The following is a 25,587-nucleotide window of genomic DNA, read 5'->3' on the forward strand; positions in this document are numbered from 1 at the left end:
CTATCATGCTCATATTTATAAAACTCAGTGCCTCTGTGAAAGGTAAGGATGACTACTGTGTTTGTGGTGCAATCAGAACATTGCGTGTGTTGAAGTTGTTTTAAAGCCAAACCAAATATGCCTTTTAAAAAACAAGTTTACATCCTATTCTTATGCATGCCAGTGCTGTGTGGGAGGTAATTTAAGGTGGTTCTGACAAGTGTCGTCGGCATCTTCATATCCGGTCACATGGGCGGCAAGCCACTCCCATCCAGTCACATGGGTGGCAAGCCACTCCCACAAAGGAGGCCACACCCACACAGTAGGTTCGAACAATTTTTGAAACCCACCACTGGGCCTGCCCCTTATATCAATATCATGGCACCTTATAGCATTTTACTGACAAAACCAAGGCTCCTTGAAGAACTTTGAAGTCCATTTCTATTAGCACTTACTGGTTGAACAAGATGTTGTTTTGGGGGCACATGCCTAAACTCTGCTGGATGGAATCGATGTGTATTTGGTTGTCCATTCCATCAATCAATATTGTTCCAGATGTAGGTGGGAAGAGACCTGTGATGATAGACCTAGACAAAAAAAAAAGGACCACTAAAAGGAATCAAATACCTGAATAAAGAATATTGGATTTACAATGAGTAATCATGATAATAATATAATAATCGCAAATAACAATTAAATTACAGCTATTATTACCATTATTTCAGATAAATGGAGATCACAGATGCCATTAACTGGTGCCTGAGATCTCTGGAGACACTGAAATGAACACAATGCAAAAATGAATGAATTAGTATGTTTTGATAACACTTTTAATCTCTCTCTTCTCTTCTCTCTCTCTCTCTCTCTCTCCCTCCTCTCCCTACCTTCCTTCCGGAAAGCAATTATTTTAAATTCCAAACCATCTTCCTACAGGCTGAAGGTGATATCCATATAATAAGTTTAAGATGGGATGTGCAAAAAGACCTGTTAATACGAAAGGACTTCTAATGATATTTTTGTTTTTTCAGAATAAAAATACATACTCTCTTCTTACCCTGTATTTTAAAAATTGTCTGATCTGGGCTTTAAAGAGAGGGAATGGCCTGGCATTAATTGGGAGAACTGGCGAAACAATACAGACCTAATTAAACCTTTCATTTTTATGATGTTTTTCATTTTTTTTAAAAGCATTTTCATTTCTTTAAATTTTTCCCAACCTTAAATTATCCATGGAACTAGGACTACGTAGCTCTGTAGATGCCTAGCCCAGATTAAAAAAAGGAAGCCTCCAATCACAAATCTTATTTCAGAATACCAGAAGAGTGTTTAAATTTACTCTGTCTTCCTCAAATCTTTGAAGGGCTGCCATACCAATGGCAGGGAAGATTTATTCAATGTTGCATAAATAATTTTGATCTAAGGCAGCGGGTTCAAATGACTTGATTTTGATGAACATTGGGGAGAAATGAGCAATTTCAGAGTGGTACAGACCACCTTGGAATATGGTAGACTATTAGCAAAGATAGATGCTACTTGTTAAGGAAGTTGCACAGGTAAATTTCCTGAACTGTAATAGCAGATTTCCTGAACTGTAAGAGCCAAGGTGGCGCAGTGGTTAGGGTGCAGTACTGAAGGCCACTTCAGCTGACTGTTATCTGCAGTTCAGCGGTTCTAATCTCACCGGCTCAAGGTTGACTCAACCTTCCATCCTTCCGAGGTGGGTGCAATGAGGGCCCAGACTGTGGGGGGCAATATGCTGACTCTGTAAACCGCTTAGAGAGGGCTGAAAGCCCTATGAAGCGGTATATAAGTCTAACTGCTATTGCTATTGCTATAGCAAGGACAGAGACTAGATGACCTATTTTCATCTCTACGTTCCTATGAAAACTGACAGATGTAGCTGTATTGCAATGTCCACAGTTGTTTTTTTTTTCAATGTTGACTTGGCCACAGTATACCAAAATTCCTCAGGAAGAAACCTAGCGGCATTGGGAAATTAAAGCCAAAAAAATGTTTGTCCAGACTCCTGAGAAACCATGCACCTGGAACTCTCATAGGCCCAAAGGCCATATCAACATTGTGATTTCATTGCTTTTTCAGCTTTTCCAGACAAAATACTCCCCATCTCTTTGAGCGCAAGACCTGACCCCAGGAAAACGTTGCTCTTCCAGAGAGACATCTGCGTTTGTTTCTTCTATTTCATATTTATTAGGCATTTCCTTCTCTCAGAACCTTGCCTATTTTAGAATAATCTTTTTTTTTCTTCTCTTCAGAGTGTAGCTGAAGTAGATAAACTGACATCATAATTCGCAATGTTTGAGACAGGAGAACAGGATCGATCTATTCCTAGGGACAAAGTACTATCTACATTGGAAAGGTTTACTCCTGGGTCTAAATTCCAGGTAGCTCTAGGGAATAACTTTATGCCTATGCAAATTTAGAATATGTTTGAACATTTAAATCATCAAGCAAGGAAGCTAGGCTGCAATATCAGACAGGCAGAAGTCCAGCCAGGCATTCATACAAAGAGAGAGGAGTTTATTTGGAAGGTTTCCAATAAATCACACGCTTGTGATTTAGAAATGTGTGGTTGAGGGAAATCAAGTGCCTTCGAAGGGAAGCCAAGCCAACAGGCACCAGGTCTCCTGGATTAATCTGGTCAGGTTGGGTTCAAAATTTTGTGCAAAGAATCCTATCTGTTTCATTTAGTTTTTACAAAAAGATCAGATATAATTTATTTCTAGCTGGAAATGTCCATTTATATCCTTTAAGCTTTATTTGAAGAGAAAGTCAGAAGGCCTCCGAGGTCCCTTCCAACCGGATTGTTCTACGTTAATTAAAACACAGAATAACAAAATATATTTTGACTCGTTGGGCAAACAGCTGTTTAGAAGCACTTTTGATTGAAAAGACTATTCTAAATCAATATGTCAGCTGACGTTCACACAAGTTCAGAGGGGAACATAGCTAAATATAACAAACAAGGCATTGAACACAACTGTTGGTGGGATTTACACTTTTTTTTTTTTGCTTTCAACTGAGCACACTCAGTGCGATGACTATTTTAGGTTATTTATTTGCCTTTTGAGTCAATGAAGAATTTAAGTCAGCTAATGAGGAAGGCTTTGAAAGCAAGTTAAATTAGCAGGAAGTACAATCAGAGCAGAAAGGTCTTGGCAAAATTAAACCCCATCATCACAAGCAAAGATAATGAAAGTTGTCGTTTCATTATTATATGAATTGCTCAGTACATAATGCTCAGTTTTATCATCTTTTTCATATAGGAGTCAGGCACAATCTTCCTGTGAAGCTATGGATTATTTCAGAATGTTAAATGAAATCTAAGCATGTACATCCAGCAGATCAGATGCACAAATATGATTCCTTGGCCTGATGCGTACCCACCACTAAGTCTGCCTATTTTGTCCTATGTTCAAAACAATAGTACACACAGTAATGATCTCTTCCAATTTCCCCCAAAACAACACTCTTAAAGTAGAGTGAGATGAAAAATAAATGGCTTGCCAAAGCCACATACTGAGCTTTCACAGCTGAGGATCCTCCGATTCTCGTCCAATGATTTAACTGTTGGCTTCATATCAATTTCTTTTTTTCTGAAAGCCAGACTGACTTACATAACTGTTGTCTTTCCTGCACCATTCTGGCCCAAGAAAGCCGTGATTTGGCCCTCGTAGAAGGTAACGGTCATTCCATCCACTGCTGGCTTGGAACAATTGGGGTAGATCTTCACCAAATTCTGGATGCTCACGCCAGGCTTTAAGCCAGAGGGCTCCACTTCAAAATATGGATTTGCTTGAAACAAAGAAAAATCTATTTTAGAAAATGATAGGCAAGCTCCATGGTTGCAACTCTCAATAAAAGTGATTTATTAACATCAGTGGTCACATTACTTAAGTATAATGAATTACGAATTCTAAAACAGTGTGTGTGTGTGTGTTTGTGTGTGTGTGTGTGTGTGTGTGTGTGTGTATGTATGTATGTATGTATGTATGTATGTATATATATATACAGGTTCGATTCCCAACAAGGGTGTGGCTAGCTGATGAGAGCTAAATAGCTTGAAATAGATCTATACTAGTCTCCCTTTATTTATTTATCAGCATAAATATAACAAATGTAACAAAAAGGCAACAGTAAAAAATATTGGGTTTCTGTCTGGATGGTCTCTTGTGATGAGCCGATTGACAGATGATGGAAGCAGTTAGCTTCCTCCCATAATTGGGGCTTACCAGGGGTTGTAAAAATCTAATAGATACCTCTCACCCTGGCTTCGCTGATAACGGATAAGAGCCTGTGGCCTAATGGCTAAGATGTCTGCCTAGTATGTAATATAGCCCAGGTTCAAATCCCAGTAAGGGTATGGCTAGCTGATGAGATCTAAATAGCTTGAAATAGATCTATACTAGTCTCCCTTTATTTATTTATCAGCACAAATATAACAAATGTAACAAAAAGGCAACAGTAAAAAATATTGGGTTTCTGTCTGGATGGTCTCTTGTGACGAGCCGAAGGACAGAGAATGGAAGTGTGATCTTCCTCCCATATTTGGCCATACCAGGGGTTGTGACTTTAAATATATATATATATATATATATATATATATATATATATATATATATATATATATATATATATATATATATACATACATACATACATACATACATACATACATACATACATACATACATACATATATATATATATATATATATATATACATACACTATATATATATATATACATATACATACACTATATATATATATATATATATAGTGTCACAACCCCTGGTAAGCCCCAATTATGGGAGGAAGCTAACTGCTTCCATCATCTGTCCTTCGGCTCGTCACAAGAGTCCATCACGACAGAAACCCAATATTTTTACTGTTGCCTTTGTTATATTTGTGTTTTATTTGTGCTGATAAATAAATAAAGGGAGTCTCCCTTTATTTATTTATCAGCACAAATAAAACATACATACATACATACATACATACATACATACATACATACATACATACATATATATATATATATATATATATATATATATATATATATATTCTTGTATTACATTAAGCTGGAAATGAAACAAGACCCACAGATTGGTTCTGTGTGTGCCTGCGGTAACTATCAAGTAAAGTACCATCTAATACCAATCACTTGAACTGACACAATCTTTATGAATCCTGTCATCATCCTTCCGTCTGGTTTTGCCACTGCCACTCACAATGGTGAGTCTAGTTTGATTAATTCCTTTAGTGGGTATTTCAAATTTGATGATATCACTAGAAGGTAATTTTAGATAAAACGTTAGAACTTCAGAAGTGGGACTAAGAGTGGCTAGGCTTCCACACAGAATTTCTTTTTTTAAAAAAAGAGGCCCTATTGCTTAAAAGCCACTCTTTATAGAGAAATTATAGGATAATTTCATTTGGTGCAAATAATTTCCCACAGCTAATAATCGGAAAGCAGGCTAACCTCTATCACAGGGAAAACAAAGTTGCCCCAGCCAATAGGTTGATGGAGACAATTACAGAAATTACAAATGCAGTTTTTTAAGTTATAGGGAGAGAAGAGGCATTGGACTTTTTTTTATTTCCCAGTATCATGAAATTGCTTTGCAACAAGCTGGGCGGCAAACAAATTTCATAACAAACCTCAATGCATAGATAAAGCTATGCAGCAATGTAGAAAGAAACATATCCCGTCTGGACTGGATTAAACAATTGCAAATGAATAACAGGCCATTTAATAACAGGCCTTTGCACAGAGCAATTTAAAAGGGATGCTATGATGCACCAGTCTTTGAAGAAAGCAGGGGTGATCTCTAATAATCTAGGAACCTGGCATGGAAACAAGACATCTGTCCAGATGGGTTTTCTTTTTTTTCTACAAAAGGGACTGGATGAAAGCTCTGTAGTTTAAAATAACACTTCCCTTTTGGTCTTACTGGGAGAAAACCATTGTTGTTCAGCAGGGCAGACCCAAGGCTACAGTTTTCCTTTTGTCGCACTTCATCCTGGCTGCCCAAATGCTGAGCTCATAAAAACGTTCTTTTAAATGTCACCCTGGGAAGTATTTTATTTCATTCTGAGCCAAAAAAAGGAAAAAAACCAGCCTCCCAAGTAAATAATCTCGTTGGGTATATGTGAAGATGTAAATTGGAATTTGTTGATTTTAGGATTATCCAAATTACCTCATGGTAATGCCAGGATTTGTGGCAAATTTATGTAAAGGTCGTGTAGCATCAGAAGAGTCTAGAGCAGTGTTTCTCAACCTTGGCAACTTGAAGATGTTCGGACTTCAAATCCCAGAATTCCCCAGCCAGCGAATGCTGGCTGGGGAATTCTGGGAGTTGAAGTCCGGACATCTTCAAGTTGCCAAGGTTGAGAAACACTGGTCTAGAGATTCTACATCTAAGGCAGGGATCGGCAACCTTAAACACTCAAAGAGCTACAAAGGTCCTAACCAGAAGCCCCCCCCTTCAATTCTGGGGCTGACTGGAAGTCTTTTTCCTCTACCTATCCTGTTCTGACCCCCCTCGTCCCACACCAACACACACTCCGAGCCAAAGATAAGTTACGGCATTTAATTAACAGACAGACAGGTCCTTGGCAGCAAACCGGCACAGACAAGCTTGGGCAGCAATAAACACAGATAAGGCTTGGCAGCAATCCAGCCTGCCAAGCTCATAACAATGTTCTCCGACATTCATTCCTGTGTTGACTTCTGCAAGAAGGGCGTGTGCACAAGTAGTCTTTTTATAGTCTGGAGAGGAGCCTAATGACCACCAGCTGAGTGCAATTACCTCCTGTTCCTGACACCTATTAGCTCTTCGGTGACGTGCATCCAGGAACAACTCACTACTGGCTTCCGGCTCACTCTCCCTTGTCTCCTCCCCACTGGTCCAAGGCTCAGGCGCCTCCTGGTGGCCAACCACCCTGCTCGGAGTTTGAACCCTATCCAGGGTCCTCCACATCCTCCAGAGCCGACTCATCGGGCCCCTCGCTGTCGGAGTCTGGTGGCAGCTCCAACAGTTCCTGCTGGGCCACAACACTGTCCTAACCAAAAACCCTATCAATTGTGGAGCCGACCAGCGACAGGGAGCCGCAGCAGAGGGATGAAAGAGCCACATACGGCTCCAGAGCCGCAGGTTGCTGATCCCTGATCTAAGGGTACCCCATTCTCCTGCTTGAGCCCTTGGCTGCAACTTTCATTGACTCCTTCCCTTTTATAACAAAAAGGCTATTTGAAGTTAAGGTCTAAGATGGTCCAGGGGATGGTGGAGAATAGCATGTACTGCTTCATAACAATGCAATTAAAAATGAAGGAACAGCACAAGTGATGGACTATCTAGTTTTCAAGGAATGGGCATTAGATGTTGAAGAGTATAATCCAAATGAAACTTCCAGGTGTCAGAAAAGAGTATCAGCACCTTTCTGTTCCAAGGTTTGAACAAAGAGTAGGTATTTCAATCTGGCCTAAAATCTAGAATTTACATTTATATGAGGAGGAACTCTGGGCAAATTAGCAATTAGGACTACAAAATGAGTTCTAATTGGACAACAAATCAGTTTCTTTCAATTTACGCCTATGTTATGCAGTCTATTGTCCTGTTTCTTCTAATAGAAATGTAATCATCCCTCTGTGCAAAAGGCAGATGGATTATCTAATAGAAATAACTAAAAGATTAGTATTAAATCAATTTCATGTTATCTATTTAATATCTATGAAAATAAATAAGTAAGGCAAATTAAATCAAGATTTGCAATATAAATAATGTAATTTCTCAGTGTGTAATCTCCTATTAAGCTACAAGGTTATTTGCTTGGATCTGGCTTATGTTATAATGATTAATCACCATGACTAATGCAACAAACTATAATTAAAACAAGTATTGGTTTGGCATAAAATTGCACTCTGCCAATCCCTCCTTGTCTTGCGCATCTTGCACTAGTAAGTATTGTGCGGAATGCACCATAAATGATGTTTAAATTTCAGAAAAATTCCATGGAGCAAATGCAACATGAATAAATCAGTTTTTAACAGTCATCTATATTGATCACTTAATATACATTAATAGTATGCCTACATAAGATCCTATGCAGTTTAATATATGCATAGTATATGTTTGTATAAATAAAGTTCTCTAGGATTCTGCTTTCTTCAGCCTCGATATAAGAAAATAAACAGATAAGCAAGACAAGTCAGAGAAATTTAAATGAGAATATTTTTCAATTTTTTTCAGATATGTTTTCAGAAATTCCTTTATCACACAAGCTGTTTACAGCTCCAAGGTGAAAAAGGAGAATATGAGATATTTATACGAAGGGCAAAGTAAGCCAGCTTCTGTGGCATTTCCAGAATTTGCAAGACATTCAGAGTTGATAAGAAGGCGCGAGGAGGAGGAGGAGATTGGGTAAAACGATCTTTGCTTTTTGACAGGGCTGATCTTTTTGAAGGATTATCAGCTTTTGTTCATCCATCATCACAACTGAAATCCCAATGAACCAAAATGGATCTGGTTTATTTCAAATCTTTCAAGGGGATTCTTCTTTGCTGGTCAAATGTTGACCATCTCATCACCAAGTGTAGAAATCTCGTCTCAGCTAAAACAAAACAGGCTCAGGACACACAAACCCCTTAATGCTTATAACTGCAATTTCAATTTAAAGTAGAAATACACAATCTTATATAAGAAATATACGAGATATGGTACGGTACGACTGATATAAGAATTGGGCTGCATACAAATTGAAATTGTGATGGTGGTCACACATAGGAAGCCAGATGTTAAGACTGGGTTTGGCATTTTTCCCCCATATATCGAGTCCTTCTGAAGGACCTGGGATAATCAACTGTATTATACATATTAATTTTGTTTGCATAGTCAGCCAGATGTTGCATTAGCAATAGCAATAGAAATAGCTAGATATTGCTAGATGTTGCATTATTATTATTCAGCAGTATAGATCTGTTAGGCACAATTATATACATAATTGTGCCTAACAGATCTAGATATTAATTATATACGTCTAGTAAATGCCTAACAAAAATAATAATATAATAGTTACAAATAATAGGTGATCTTTTGAACCTTGTTGAATATCATTTAAAGCAGCACTATGAATGCTGAGCTACCCTATTAGATGGAAGAAATGGTACAGTTTTTACAACCTGCAGACTTTTATTACTAAAATTTATTTTAAAACCAGCTATCATCATTCTCAAAAGTGTGGCCCTTTTTTCTTCACGTCCTTATACTACTGATTTTTTTTTAAAAAAATGATAAAAATAAGTAGTACAAGCATGTGAAGAAGAAAAACATTCCCTCCTCCCCGCCAGATGTAGCCAAGATCGGGAAAACTTTATTACATGTTTCCCTCAACAATATAAAATGGCCTAGAGATATGTTCTTGCTCGTAGAATTGTTTTGTTTTTTTTAATTTGGCTTGCAAGCAGGGCCGGATTTAGATGAAAAGAGGCCCTAGGCTACTCCACTTATGAGGCCCTTTCACCTCCCATTTTTAAATTTGTAAATTACACGAGAGACAATAACATACATCATTACTGTGATATATATCAATATATATCAATATATATAGCTGGCCTCCCGACGGAGGGCGGCTCTGCTCTGCGGCAAAGGCAGCGAGGCCAGCCGCCTCCCCTGCTGCACTCAGCTGCCCGGCTCGGCCCCCTCGCCCTCACCTGCCTGGCTGCTGGTGGGCTCCGCATCGACGGGGCAGCTACTGGGAGCGGCCGCGCCTCTCGCCCGACCGCCGGTGCCGGGAACATGGGCGGGCTCCCCAACTGCCGCGGTGCTGGAACGATCTTAACCAATACATTTTTATGTTTATTAGTCATCTGCATAGAATTTCTCCTTATTTTCGGTTCAGTGTTTTAGTGTTCACTGTTTTTAGAATAGTGTAATTTTAATTTTGCTAACAATTTGAATGTAGGCCCCTCTTGATCTTGAAGCCCTAGGCTGAAGCCTAGTTAGCCTATAGGAAAATCCAGCCCTGCTTGCAAGCAAATATGAACTACCGAGAGATAATCTTTTTAGTGCTCGATTTGACCCTTCCACAATGTATTTTTTTAAAAAAATAAACCTCTTATTTTTCCATCACTGCCTGTAGCTATTCACACAAATGCACAGAACAACAAAAGGACTAGCTAGCAGCAAGGAAATGCATTAAAGTTTATGCAATAGAAACAGAGTTGTGATTATTGCAATTAGGTCTCTCTTCTTACTAGGAATGTGATCTTTGTCTTTTGCCTCTGTGGTCTCAGGTTTCCCCTGTTCCTTGCAGTCTTTTTTCCCTTTGTGTTTACATTTCTTTTCTTTACTATCCTCCTGCCTCAGGCTGTCAGTCTTGTGCTCTCCCAGGACAGGCTCAGCAGCCATGCTATTTCTCACCTCTTCATCTTCAGCCTTTATGTCAATGACACCTGGGTCTGTTTCCAAGTTAATTAAGAATCAAGTTATTCACAGGTAACCAAAACCAAGTATTAAGACAACAATAAAAGTTATTATTGGTTTTTTATAGACTCCAAAGTATTTAAATTATGAAGACATTAACACATTGTACAGTTTTTAAAAAACCAACATCAAATAAAACTAAAACATGCATGAAACATATATGAAAAGCTTGCAGCCTTGAGTCCCTTATCTTATTTATTCCTGGCATCTCCTTGAAACTCTCCTGCTGAAAAGTGGAGGCACAATTTAGGACAGTTTACCATTTGGAGGTAGGATATATAGCAATAGCAATAGCAGTTAGACTTATACACCGCTTCATAGGGCTTTCAGCCCTCTCTAAGCGGTTTACAGAGTCAGCATATTTGCCCCCAACAACAATCCGGCTCCTCATTTTAGCTGCCTCGGAAGGATGGAAGGCTGAGTCAACCCTGAGCCGGTGAGATTAGAACAGCCGAACTGCAGAACTGCAGTCAGCTGAAGTAGCCTGCAGTGCTGCATTTAACCACTGCGCCACCTCGGCTCACATATGTTGAACTACAGGTAATCCTCAATTTGCAACCACGATGGAGCCCAAAATTTACGTTGTTAAGTGAGACATTTGTTGAGCGTTGTCCCAATTTACGATCTTTCTTGCCACAGTTCTTAAGTGAGTCACTGCAATTGCTAAGTTAGTTACACGGTTGTTAAGCGAGTCTGTTTTACCCGTTGACTTTGCTTGTCAGAAGGTCACAAAAGATGATCACATGATCCCAGGATATCACAACCATCATAAATGTGAATCGGTTGCCAAGCATCTGAATTTTAATCACGTTCCCATGGGAATGCTGCAACTGTCGTTAAGTTTACGGTTTATTATTAGGATTTGTATGCCGCCCACTCCCGAGAGACTCAGGGCGGCTTACAGATAAAGCAGGGGGAACATATAAAAATTGAAAGGAACAGACATTAAAATTCCACAACATTCATATAGCTTAGAATGGGGCTGGATAAATCAACAGCCCCAGGCCTGCCGGAACAGCCAGGTCTTAATTGCTTTGCGGAAGGCCGGAAGAGTAGTAAGGGTCCGGATCTCCACGGGGAGATCGTTCCATAGGGCCGGAGCCGCTACAGAGAAGGCCCTCCCCCGGGGAGTCGCCAGCCGACATTGACCGGCAGATGGAATCCAGAGGAGGCCTAGTCTGTGTGATCTTATAGGTCTCTGGGAGGTAAATAGCAGGAAGCGGTCTCTCAGGTAGCCAGGTCCTAAACCATGTAGGGCTTTAAAAGTAACGACTAGCACCTTGAAACGTGTCTGGAGACCAATGGGGAGCCAGTGCAGCTCGCGGAGGATAGGTGTAACGTGTAACACTATCGCTCGCGTAGCTGCATTCTGGACTAACTGAAGTCTTCGAACACTCTTCAAGGGCAGCCCCATGTAGAGCGCGTTACAATAATCCAGTCTGAAGTGTGAAAAAAGAGTCACAAGACCCTTTTTTCGGTGATGTTGTAACTTTGAATGGGCACTAAATGAACTGTTGTTAGTTAAGGACTATCTGTGTAGTGCAAGTCCTGTAATTTAGCAGCAATTAGTACCAAACTTCTGACTTTCCTACCAGAACAGAAAAAGATTCTATCTTAGATATATATTAAACTAACTTCTGTGGAATTAAGTAGACCACAGGCATTGATTAATATTCAGGAAGATATTATTTAATGCTAGGAAATGGGAGTGGGTAATAAAATGTGAATCAACAGTAATTGGTATCTAAAGATCACACCATGCAAAATGTTCTTTAAAAAAGGATAAAGTTTACCCCTCAGTTATTCCTGTTAGGTATAACTACTGACTGTACTGTTATAGAGATTAACTTGATTTTGTATTTAATAACGGCAGCAAGACTGTTGGTGGCGCAATACTGGAAGAAGGAAGATTTGCCTTCTATTCAAGAATGGACATTAAAAGTAACAAACCTAGCAGAGATGGGCAAAATATCAGCATATCTCAAGGATCACCCAAACGAGAGTTATAAACTGGATTGGAGAAGATGGATTGACTATATTCAGGATAAATATGGGACTAAGAAATTCCAGATAGTTTATGACTGAAGAAGCAAGGAATGATGTAATCTGTTTAGAGTTAGCCTAACAAAAGAGGAGTTAAAGCTCAAATGAAAGATGATACTAACTTTCTTTAAGTTTATTTTAGAACATCTTTGTTAAAGATTTATACCTTGTATTTGTTCTGGGAAGTTGAGAGGGGGGGAGGTTGGGGGTGGTTGGGTTCGGGTGGGGGAGGGTGGAAGAGGGGAGGTAAATATTTGTAAAAGCCTTTTTTTCCCCAAAAAATTTCAATTAAAAAAAAATAAAGATCACACCATCCAACAATCTGGACAACTACATTGTTTTACACCTGAGTTTTCCACCCTTTTTCAAGGCCAGGACATTTCAACTATGTTTTAGTCAATCTTGTAGTGCCAGTCGTAAAGAGACTCAAAAAATACCAACACTTCTCAGTAATTAGCTAATAAATAAAATATATCACATTACCTCATCAATGTCTTTATAAAAAAAATTGCCTAAATTATTTTCAGTAATTTATAGCGTGGCAATATTTATTTAAGAGACGCGTAAAAAGCAAAGCCAGCTTTTTGGGATGCTGAAGCAATACCAAATCCTCATTATGGAAGAAGTATCATTTTAAAAGCTTTGCAGGGTTGAGAGCTACAGAAATATCCACGGCTTTTGTCATTCTTGCATGTTTAGTATATGTTCAGTAGGAAAACAACGATCAGGTGAGAATGCAATAAAATGAAAATTCATCTGAAAAGGAAAAACGTTGCTGCTTCTTTCTATCATTCTTTCTATCTGACCCTAACACGTATAAAGACTGGGGAGATGTTGAGGAGTGTTTGCATGGAGGATTAGCTCTCCGTTGGTCCAGAAGTAGCTTTCAACTGCTAAGAATTGGATGCAAATAGCCTGGAGGGGCTGCCAAAGCATAAGAGTGATGAGTAGAATGACCATATGAAGGACAAATATTGTCTTTGTGATACAGCAGCTCCCCAAAATGCTTGTGCATTAATGTCAGGTTTTTCTTAATTAACAGAATAACAGAGTTGGAAGGGACCTCGGAGGTCTTTTAGTCCAACCCCTGGCTCAGGCAGGAAACCAGTGATGGCGAACCTGTGGCACGCAGAGCCATATTTGGTGGCATGCCAGCCGTCAGCTCTGGCGCGCATGCACGTGTGACCCGTCAAAACCGTGCTCGACTAAACTGCACCCGATTAAACCGCGTCGCTGACGTTATCAACAGGGTGACAACAGCCAGCACGGAGAAAGAAGGGCGCTTTAAATAGCGCTTTGAAAGCAAGCCGATTCAACTTAAGGTAAGGGTTAGGTTTAGGGTTAGGGTTAGGGTTAGGGTTAGGTTTAGGGTTAGGTTTAGGGTTAGGGTTAGGGTTAGGTTAAGGGTTAGGTTTAGGTTAAGGGTTAGGGTTACATTTAGGGTTAGGTTAAGGGTTAGGATTAGGTTTAGGGTTAGGTTAAGGGTTAGGTTTAGGTTTAGGTTTAGGGGGTTAGGTTTAGGGGTTAATTTTAGGTTTAGGGTTTACAGCGTGCTTCTGTCTCCGCGCTGTTGTCGCCCTGTTGATGACATCAACCACGCGGTTTAGTCGAGCACGGTTTAGTCGAGCGCGGTTTTGTGATGGAACTGATGCACGCACTGGCCAGCTGATTTTTCACCCTTCCTGAGGCCCAGGGGAAGCCGTTTTTGCCCTCCCCAGACTTTAGGAAAGCCTCCGGAGGCAGGGGAGGGTGAAAAAAGGCCTCAACAGGTCAACCAGAAGTTCGGAAATAATTCGTTTCCAATTTCCGGAAGGCCTCTGGGGGACTGGGGAAGGCCGTTTTCGCCCACCACAGGCTTCAGGAAAGCCTCTGGAGCCTGGGGAGGGTTCATGCGCACATGCGTGGGGGGGGTCACATGCGCAGGTGGGCAAGGAGGATTGAGTGGGTGCGCACAGGCAATTTTGGCACACCGTAAGAAAAAGATTCGCCATCTCTGCCCTTATACTATTTCCGACAAATGATTGTCTAATCTCTTCTCAAAAATGTCCAGTGTTGGAGTATTCTGGACAAAAGTTGTTCTACTGATTAATTGTTCTAACTGTCAGGAAATTTCTCCTCAATTCTAAGTTGCTTCTCTCCTTGATGAGTTTCCACCCATTGCTTCTTGTTCTACCCTCAGGTGCCTTGGAGAATAGTTTGACTCCCTCTTCTTTGTGGCAACCCCTGAGATATTGGAACACTGCTATCATGTCTCCCCTTGTCCTTCTTTTCATTAAATTAGATAGCCAATTCCAGCAACCATTCTTTTAAAATATATTTGTTACATTTTGCCTCTTTAACTGGGAAGGATGCGGCAGGGTGGGAGGAGTGGGGCACGGCGGCCGGGGTCATCCAGGGGTGGATTTGGAGGTTCTCCAAACCAGCCATAACTTTAGCTATGGGTTCTCCTAAACCCGGGCGAACCTGTAGCAGCGCACCCTTGGTGTTTATGCTGTGAGACGCCCAGATTCAAGTTGAAGTCAGGCAGCATCTAACTTGAAATAATTTAAAAAATGGCCATACAGCAATTATGAGCCTGACTTATGTTTTTCAGTACTAAGTTTGATGCCAAGACAGGAGCCAAGCTGTCAGCTGAGCTGGTGTAGCGCCTATGTTGAAAATGTGTGGAAACTTTGGTTCATCTCTTGAGGCGAGGGAAATGCCAGAAGCTTCCTAAGATGCTGACATTTTTATTTCTGGGTAGCCTGGTACCAGTCAACTTAAAAACAAAGTCGTGTTCATGAATTTAGCACTTATCACAATAGTCCATAATTTTCAACTATTTGCCAACAAATGGAAAGGAAAAGCATGATTTGCAGGCTTCTTGCTTATTTCAGCAGAATTCAGGAAAAAATGTGATAGAAGACTGACACTTTATCCAGCAATACGCTAAGAGTATCCGGCAGTGGTGGGTTTTGGATTTTTTTAGAACCTCGCCTGTAGGTGTGGCCTGCTTTGTGGGAGTGGCTTGCCGACCATGTGACTGGGTGGGAGTGACTTGCTGGCCATGTGACTGGGTGGGAGTGGCTTGCCAGCCATGTGACTGGGTGGGTGTGGCCAATTTGTAAAATGTGGTGAAACTCACTTAACAACGCTCTTGCTTAGCAACCAAAATGTTGGCTCAGAAACTCTGGCATTTGAAGCACACAAGTCTTAAAGCTGTCAAGTTACAAGACCCTTGCACCCCTAACCCTTTAGGAAAAAAAAAACCCCAGGAGTATTCAAACTTGACAGCTTTAAGACTTGTGGACTTCAACTCCCAGAATTCCTCCTCTCGCTCTTCATCTTGATGATGTCCGGACAGGCAGAGGGAGGGAGCTGGAACTGGTTCTAAACGGCACTGTAGATTTGTGGAACCTCTTCTATAGAAGAGGTTAGGACTGGCAGGAACCCACCCCTGGTATCTGGCCACTCAAGAGTTCAAAGCCACTTGCCAATATTCCCACTACATGTCTGTGCCCCAAAACTTTTGTATGACTTCTGGAAATGAAGGCAAGTGTGGGTTCACTTCTTAATGAGTCAATGCCACAAAATATTTCCGAACATCAGTTTTCCGCATAACTCACCATCGCCAGTTGTTATTTGCTGGGTCTTTGGGTGTCCTAACCCAAACCAATAAGATCGTTGCAAAGGGAAATTCCAAGACCGAGGAATTCCATAGTCTCCTGAAATAAAAACAGGTTGGTCGGATGCGAGAAGCTTCGTTTTGCATTTTGCTATAGGGAGAACTGAGCAATGCAAATCACACTGTTAAGTAATTATTAGCATCAAATAGCGCTCACATTACAAGCTTCAAAAAGCATGCCAAAACATCACAGAACCCAAGACCAAACCAGTCCCCGAGGGGTGGTTTTTTCTCCATAAGAAGGAGAGAAAAATAAATGCATTTAAATGTGGTTCAAGATTATATTTATTTCTGAAATGCATACTCTAATTAAAAATTAGAACTATGCAGTCTTTAGTAAATAAGATCTAAATGCCAGAAGCCCTAAGGAATAAGGACTTCCCAGTACATTTTATTAGTTTTTGCCCACTGATGTCTTTTAGAAGTCATGAATTTGTAATTCTTCAGCCAATACAGGTGGTCCTTATCTTATGACCACACTGGAACCCAAAATTTCTGTTGCTGATTTCTATTGTTAATTTTGCTCCATTTGACAACCTTTCTTGCCAAAGTTGTTAAGTGAATCACCACAGTTGTTAAGTTACTAACATGAATCTTGAGTGAATCTGCCTTCTCCGTTGACTTGCTTGTCAGAAGGTTGCAAAAGGAAATCACACTTGAACCATCATGATTCAGTTGCCAAATGCCTGAATTTTGATCAGGTGACCGTGTGACAATGATTGTAGGTGTGAAAAATGGTCATACGTCACTCTTGTTTTCAGTGTGGTAACTTCAAACAGTCACTAAACAAACTGTTTTAAGTTAATGATTACCTGTATTACTAATATCAGGTGGCTGGATCAGTAAGATACACTTGGAAGAAGTCAGCTGGAGAGAGTGCTTTAATTGGAAGATTCCCTTGGGTAGACATATTAATTTTGACAAACAAGATGGATATTTTAAGGGAAAACAAACTAATGTATTAATTTTAATACATCTCAGCGATTTTTATTCTTTAGCGAAGGGAGGAAGTTATTTGGAGTTTAGATGACCTGACATGAAATGTGGGGAATCAGGATAGAGAAGCTTTTCCAACTTCCAATTTTAATTCAGGGGCTCATGAAACTTGAGTCACCTCTCCTTTCGGGATAGCACTTTGGTGATCTTCATCAGTATGTCTACAGAAGAATGTTCTCTTTACTGTTCTTTGAAGCAAAAGAAAAGTCTCTCGCTGATTCTACCACAAAGACAAACAAGGGTTTCTTGAGCTGTGACAGACTGCAGGTTTTTTTTTTAAACACTTCTCTTGTTTTTTTTTTTTCTTTTTATTTGTGATTCAGAAACCACCCAATCCTGGTTTTGGAAAACTGCCTAAGCTGAAAGTGAGTGTGTAGCTTTCATTCTACAGATAAGATCTTTTGTGGGTCTTTGTTTTAGCTCTTCAACTCCTATAATATGTGACCAGACAAGTTTCTTTAACTATGGGGAAATCCAAGTTTCTGTTCTTCAAAGAGACATCTTTAAGCATTCACTTAAGTAGAAAGACAAGATACAAGTTGAATTAGTAAATAAAATAAATGCATATTGACTAATGTAAGAGTGATCCCTGCAGCTACTCATAGGCTCTTTTGCACAACATGAAAAGAATAATTATGAGAAGAGATACTACAACCTCAGAAGGACCTCATTACTTCCCATAGGGGCTCCGAAACTGTCTAGCTATCACTCTTTTGGGGCCAGTCCTTGTTCCTCTGGTACATTGCTGTATTAATCTTGTCAGGAATCTCCTACATTATATTATAATCCCCTTTTTGAGCTGTGGTAGCTTGCCAACTGAACTTTTGTTTATTTTCCAATGCCTCAATGGTTTAAAAAACTGTACTGTGAGGTTTACATACATTCTTTAAATAGAAAGCTCCAGTCAAATCCACCATATATAGGAGATGATTCTGTTTTTGTTAGCAACTACTATAAAAGAGAAATGAGATTCATTCCACAAAAGATTCTGAATCTATTTTTAAAGATTCTTCATCTTCCGGATATCTGCGAGACCGCCTTCTGCCACATACCTCCCAACGGCCGATAAGATCTCACAGGATGGGCCTTCTCCGGGTGCCGTCGACCGGACAATGCCGGCTGGCGACTCCTCGGGGGAGGGCCTCCTCTGTAGCTGCTCTGGCCCTGTGGAACGATCTACCCCCAGAGATCCGGACCCTTCCCACTCTCTCGGCCTTCCGAAAGGCCACTAAAACCTGGCTATTCCAGCAGGCCTGGGGCTGTTGACCTCATGGATGAGGTCCAGCCCCATCTAGATTGAGTGTATGATGTGTTGCTTTTTAATCTGTTTTCTCTTTCCCTATTTTTAACTTTTTATCTTTTTAGTCTTGTATTTTATAAGCCGCCCGGAGTCCTTCGGGATTGGGCGGCATATAAATTTGGTTCCACCACAAAACCGACTAAAGCGCGCTCGACGAAACCGCGTACCTGACATCATCACAGCGCGACGAAAAAAGCACGCTGTGAGCGGTAAAGCTAAAATTAACGCATAAACCTAAACCTAACCCCCCGAAACCTAACCCTAAACCTAACCCTAAACCTAACTCTAAACCTAACCCTTAACCTAACCCTAAACCTAACCCTTAACCTAACCCTAAACCTAACCCTTAACCTAACCCTAAACCTAACGCTAACCCTTAACCTAACCCTAAACCTAACCCTAACGCTTAACCTAACCCTAAACATAACCCTAACCCTAACCCTTACCTTAACGTGAATCGGCTTGCTTTAAAAGTGCTTTTTAAAGCGCCCTTTTTTCTCCGCGGTCGTATTTGTTGCGCTGCTGATGACGTCAGGTACGCGCTTTAATCGGGCGCACTTTAGTGGACCACAGTTTTGTCGTGCCACGTATAAATTCATTAAATTTACAATTTTTAAATTTACAAGATAATGAAATCTTTGTCTAATTGGGCAATGTACAAATGGAAGTCTTGCACGTCTAACCCACATGTTTTGTCAAATGGCTTAAAGGCCATTGTATTATTACAACTTCCTCCCATGTAATGGATTTTCCATGATGCCTAAGATTAGTGAAAATTATAATCCGATATATACAGAGGGCAGGAGATTAGATAATGCTTTACCGTAACATTAGAGGTCACGATCTTTTGGAATGTAATGTTATAAAAAAAATATTGATGAATTGCTTGTTGCTAACACAAAGTTTAAACTCTGGAATTTGCCACTAAACTTTAAACATTTCAATTAGTATCTTGACTATACGTGTATTACACAGATCTTTTATCCCACAATACGGTATAAGCATAATGATATGGATTCAAAGATGTCACTCCCATTAGGGGAGGGAGAGGAAGACAGGATCCCACTTCCTGTTACGGTCTTCAAAGCCATATCCTATGTTGTTCTCAAGATTCCTCAGCTCCACGAAGCAGCTTTTCACAAGAAGAAAAAAACCTGCATTTAAAATGAGAGGCAGGCAAACCTTTTCCCATGAAGAGAAGTTAGGATTTAAGGCGCTGACTTGACCTGAAATGTCAAAACAATCTCACATTTGAAAATGGGAAATATCAATATCTAGATGATTCTACATATTTAGCCCTTCTAGAGAACCATACTGAAGATAACCAAACCATGTTAGAAACATTCCTGACAGAATCTGAAAGCAAGAATCTGATTAGAGGAGAGGAGGAGAATCAGGAGAAGCCTATCGAATAACCTGATATCTATCACTTAACTTTGCATTTACCTCCATTGTAGTTGATTAGACAAATTCTGAGACATGAGATATTTAGTCTTGTTGGTTCTCAGGGTTCACCGACAAAAGGGCGTACGACAAAAGCGCGCCCGACTAAACCGCGGTGACAAAACCGCAAGTTCTAAAGCGCGCCGACGAATGAGCACTGAAGTGTGCCGACAACAGCGCCGCGACAGAAGAATGCTGTAACCCTAACCCTAACCCTAAAACTAAACGCAAACCTAACCCTTACTTTAACTTAAATCGCGCCTCTGTCAGCGCGCTGTTGTCGCCGCATTGATGACGTCGCGTTGATGACATTGCGGTTTTAGCGCTGCGGTTTTATCGGCGCGCTTTTCTCATGCGCGCATTTGTCGTGTCACAGATTCTCAGTTGTATGAAAGTAGCAGAGAAAGTAGCAGAGATAGGTATGAAAGTAGCAGAGATAGTAGCAGAGCATAAAAAAAAATCCACACAACCATAGACCACATTGTTGGCCATACCTGGGAAGACATTATCCAAGTACCAAGCAAGCAATCCATAGACAAAGCCATCAAAAACCATTATCACCATAGACAACAAGAAACTGTATTTATCTCCTTCCAGTGGACTACTTCGGATATTATTCCACTGTAATCCAAGTCCTTGTTCTTCATAGCGTGACAAGTATTCTGCACCGAACCCAAAAGCCACAGGTGAAAGGAAGCTCTGGAAGAAAGAGAGATATGATCTGAGTGTATTACTAATCAGTTATCTTGACTGCAGGAGAGATATGACCAATTGTTCAGTGACCATTCAAAATTACAACAGAACTGAACAACTAGTTCAGTGTTTCTCAACCTTGGCCACTTGAAGATGTCCGGACTTCAACTCCCAGAATTCCCCAGCCAGCCATGCTGGCTGGGGAATTCTGGGAGTTGAAGTCCGGACATCTTCAAGTGGCCAAGGTTGAGAAACACTGAACTAGTACTTAACAACCAGTCCTTAAGAGTTCCATCCATTGAAACATCCCCATGATTACAATCTAGGCTAGCCTAGCTCACAATTATAACATCACAGCAAGCCGTGACCACAACTGTGACTTTTAAAGTTCCCTGTCAGCTTTCCACACGTAAATCAATGGGGAAGCCAGCAGGCAGTTGGAACTCATAATCATACGAGATTCTTGGGTTACAAAGAGGAACCACGACTGCCAAAATGGCTGCCACTAAGCAATGCAGTCCCGAGATTTTATCTTTTATCCAAAAAGTTGGCTTTTCCAGCAAGCCAGCCTGGCCTGAACAAAACAAAACAAATTATTAATTAATGTTAATTTGAATTTGAATTCTTTTTTTTTTTTTAATGTCATTGTCAATTTTAATTGGGTTTGGGATATTCTATTTAATTTTTTTTTTAAACTTTTGTATTATGTGTTTCTTTTAGCAATAGCAGTTAGACTTATATACCGCTTCATAGGGCTTTCAGCCCTCTCTAAGCGGTTTACAGAGTCAGCATATCGCCCCCCACAGTCTGGGTCCTCATTTTACCCACCTCGGAAGGATGGAAGGCTGAGTCGACCTTGAGCCGGTGAGATTTGAACCGCCGAACTGCAGATAACAGTCAGCTGAAGTGGCCTGCAGTACTGCACCCTAACCACTGCGCCACCTCGGCTCTTTTAATGTTGTACGCCGCCCTGAGTCCTTGGAAGAAGGGCAGCATATAAATCTAATAAACCTAAACCTTCACGATCACACCATGGTTACGTGGCATCGCCTTTTACAACTGCATGGCTTAGAAACAAAAATTCCAGGTTTATTACGAGCCGAGGTGGCGCAGTGGTTAAATGCAGCACTGCAGGCTATTTCAGCTGACTGCAGTTCAGCAGTTCGGCTGTTCAAATCCCACCAGGCTCAAGGTTGACTCAGCCTTCCATCCTTCCGAGGTGGGTAAAATGAGGACCCAGATTGTTGTTGGGGGCAATATGCTGACTCTGTAAATCGCTTAGAGAGGGCTGAAAGCCCTATGAAGCGGTATATAAGTCTAACTATTGCTATTGTTGCTATTGCTATTACTGGTAAACCAAATCCATTTGGGAGAAGCCTTGGCAAAAGAAAAGGAATCCTTACCACTATGATCTTAATCTTAAGAGGCAGCCAATCCTGCCAAATGAAGCAGAGGATATGGGGCAGGTAGAGGGTAAAATAGATGACTCCACTGCAGGCAGCTGCCAGGTTAGCCTTGGAGAAGAAGGTGCTGAGCAGAAAACACTGCATGATGCTTGCCGTGGCGAAGGTTAACAGGAACAGAAAGAGAACTTGCGGGTTGCAGTACCGAAGCACTTTGCCATACTGTATAGGAAAGAAAAGAAAGATATATTGCTCTACTGCTTGACTTATAGCAGTTAGCAATAGCAGTTAGACTTATATACCGCTTCATAGGGCTTTCAGCCCTCTCTAAGCGGTTTACAGAGTCAGCATATTGCCCCCAACAACAATCCGGGTCCTCATTTTACCCACCTCGGAAGGATGGAAGGCTGAGTCAACCTTGAGCCGGTGAGATTTGAACAGCCGAACTGCAGAATTGCAGTCAGCTGAAGTAGCCTGCAGTGCTGCATTTAACCACTGCGCCACCTCGGCTCTTGACTTAGGATTCATCTGAGGTCAAAGGTCTTCAGTTCACAATACTAGTACATCAGAGGTGGGTTCCTACCAGTTCGCACCTATTCGGGAGAACCGGTTCGTCAAATCAAACCGAACCGGTTAGAAGAGGTTCCACCAGTGGACCCGGAAAGCAGGCCACACCTACAGAAGAGGTTCCAAAAAAATTTTGAAACCCACCACTGCCACACACACAAACACACAAGAGAAAGAAAGGAAGAAATAAATAAAGAAAAAAGAAAAAAGAAACAAAAAGAGTGAGAGATGAAAGAAAAAAGAAAAAAGGGACAGAGACAAAAGGAGAGAGAGAGAGAGAGAGAGAGAGAGAGAAAGAAAGAAAGAAAGAAAGAAAGACAAATAGAAAGAAAACATGGCCGGCAAGCCACTCCCACCAGGTCACATGGTCGGCAAGCCACTCCCACAAAGGAGGCCACACCCACGGAGTAGGTTCCAAAATTTTTTGAAACCCACCAATGACACACACACACACACACACACACACACACACACACACACACGAGAAAGAAAGGAAGAAATAAATAAAGAAAAAAGAAAGAAAAAGAGTGAGAGATGAAAGAAAAAAGAAAAAAGGGACAGAGACAAAAGGAAAGAAAGAGAGAGAGAGAGAGAAAGAAAGAAAGAGAAATAGAAAGAAAACATGGTCGGAAAGCCACTCCCACAAAGGAGGCCACACCCACAGAGTAGGTTCCAAATTTTTTTGAAACCCACTGCTGTAGTACATTCACTGTTGCCTGTCAACACTATGATTGAACTTAATGATTGAACTTCCTTGAGGAGCTTCAATTTCTCCATAACTCTGTAAGGCATGTTGGGTGAAAGACAGGGATTGATCCTAAAATCACCATGGTTCAGAATAGATGAACTCTGTTCTAATCCAGTATCCATCGTGCTGCATCGTACATGCAGCCAAGTGGATTTTCTGAATGTCCTGCTTTCCGAGAGTTGCATTCACACACAAAATGCTAAGTCAACGTTCAATTAAACAGTATGGAATAAACTGATTAAACTATCATTGGATTTCCACAACTTGCTAAGACATAAACTATAAGATGACTTAAAAAGCCTTATAAACCCAGCCAAAAATAAACCGAAAGAAGGAATATTAAGAACAGTCTTCAACAATTATCCTAGACTGAATATTTGTCATAGCAGAACATACAACTTAATATATGGAAGACAGGATAGCAATGAGTGTCTAGAACAATCTAGCAGTGAGCAGGAGCTCTGCTTTGGCTAGATATTGTAGAGATTTAGGAATCCTGTTTGTTAGGGATCTTGTTTGTGTACCATCCACACTACTACAGGAAGGCTCCATTCCCCGAGTTCCTTATGCTCATGTTTCAATTTAATGTACGGTGATTAGCAGTGGTGGGTTTCAAAAAGTGTTCGAACCTACTCTGTGGGTGTGGCCTCCTTTGTGGGAGTGGCTTGCCACCCATGTGACCGGATGGGAGTGGCTTGCCGTCCATGTGACCGGATATGAAGATGCCGACGACACTTGTCAGAACCACCTTAAATTACTTCACACACAGCACTGGCATGCATAAGAATATGATGTAAACTTGTTTTTTAAAAGGCATCTTTGGTTTGCGTTAAAACAACTTCAACACACACAATGTTCTGATTGCACCACAAACGCAGTAGTCATCCTTACCTTTCACAGAGGCACTGAGTTTTATAAATAGGAGCATGATAGTGTAGAATAATCATATCCAAGGTTGACAAAATGTGGGTACACTTCCCAACTTGTTACATCTGTGGATTGCATCCCAGCAGGACTATTTTAGGGTGAACTAGTTGGCCTCAACTTATGACCACAATTGAGCCCACAGGTTATGTTGTTAAGTGAGAAATTTGTTAATGGGTGTTGCCCCATTTTACGACTTTGCTTGTTAAGTGACTCTGCAATTGTTAAATTAGTAACATGTTTGTTACTCCCTTCTCCATTCACTTTGCTTGTCAAAAGATCGCAAAAGGGGATCATATGATCCCTGGACACTGCAACTGTCATAAATACGAACCATTTGTCAAGTATTCAAATATAAATCATGCGGCCATGGGGATGCTGCAGCGGACATAAGTGTGGAAAACAGGCATCACTCACTTTTTTCAGTGCCGTCGTAACTTCAAACAGTCACTAAACGGACTGTTGTAAGTCAAGGACTACCTGAATTCTCATTGGAATGCAAGCTGCTAGAAAGATCCTCTCAAGAGTTGCAGTGAGTTTTTTTTTTGGGGGGGGGGGGTAGTTTGAGAACGAAATCATGCTTTGGCCCGGATACCCCAAGGAGTAAGTCGTAAGAGATTATACCCTGATAGCATTGTGCATTATTATCTGAATTTATTTTGACTTCTGGTCTCTGAGGAAATAGGTTGAGTGATGTGTGGGAGGGACCTGCCCTGTGTGCTGCAATCATGCCTGCACCTGGCTGCTTCAGTAAATGACGTTTGTGTGTGAGAGAGCACAGTTAAGAGTTGGAAGACATGTCAATGCCTCTTTGATGCCCCACTACCTTGAAAGAGCATATTACCCTGGCAATGGTTACCCAAACCTTCATCACCCTTCAGATCAAGTTACTGAAGCTTGCGGTAGATGGAGCTGCCTTTGAAGACCACCCAAATGGGGTAGAACACAATAGTAATCTGTGCCACTTAACATCAATTTTGTGCCTGCTATTTTGGCTTTCATTTGATTACATCTAACTACAAAAGTGCTGGTTTTAACCTATAAAACCCTTTCTCACCTGGTGTTCCAGGTATCTTCCAGACAATCTTCTTTAGATTAAAACCAAAAAAAGGCCTGTTTCGTTCAATTATGTCTGTATTGTGTAACACGGCCAGAGGTGGGTTCCTACCAGTTCGCACCTATTCGGTAGAACCGGTTTGTCAAATCTACCGAACCGGTTAGAAGAGGTTCCACCAGTGGACCCGGAAAGCAGGCCACACCTACAGAAGAGGTTCCAAACTTTTTTGAAACCCACCACTGGTCCTTGGATATGATTATTCT

At 40.8% G+C, this 25,587-nt stretch overlaps 1 protein-coding gene across 1 annotated transcript in view; it reads right to left on the reverse strand.

The window, feature by feature from the left end:
- Window positions 1-25,587, reverse strand: part of ABCA4 (ATP binding cassette subfamily A member 4) — a 159,367-nt gene that overhangs the window by 68,409 nt on the left and 65,371 nt on the right. The window contains exons 16-22 of the mRNA XM_032217704.1: window positions 22,029-22,250; window positions 20,427-20,631; window positions 19,566-19,715; window positions 16,135-16,233; window positions 10,258-10,461; window positions 3,615-3,792; window positions 435-566 (exon numbers count right to left, since the gene is read on the reverse strand). Coding sequence (XP_032073595.1) covers window positions 435-566; window positions 3,615-3,792; window positions 10,258-10,461; window positions 16,135-16,233; window positions 19,566-19,715; window positions 20,427-20,631; window positions 22,029-22,250 — 1,190 coding nt within the window. The remainder of the gene's footprint in view (window positions 1-434; window positions 567-3,614; window positions 3,793-10,257; window positions 10,462-16,134; window positions 16,234-19,565; window positions 19,716-20,426; window positions 20,632-22,028; window positions 22,251-25,587) is intronic.

This window comes from Thamnophis elegans, chromosome 5, assembly GCF_009769535.1.
Source record: "Thamnophis elegans isolate rThaEle1 chromosome 5, rThaEle1.pri, whole genome shotgun sequence".
In the NCBI taxonomy this organism is placed as follows: domain Eukaryota; kingdom Metazoa; phylum Chordata; class Lepidosauria; order Squamata; family Colubridae; genus Thamnophis; species Thamnophis elegans.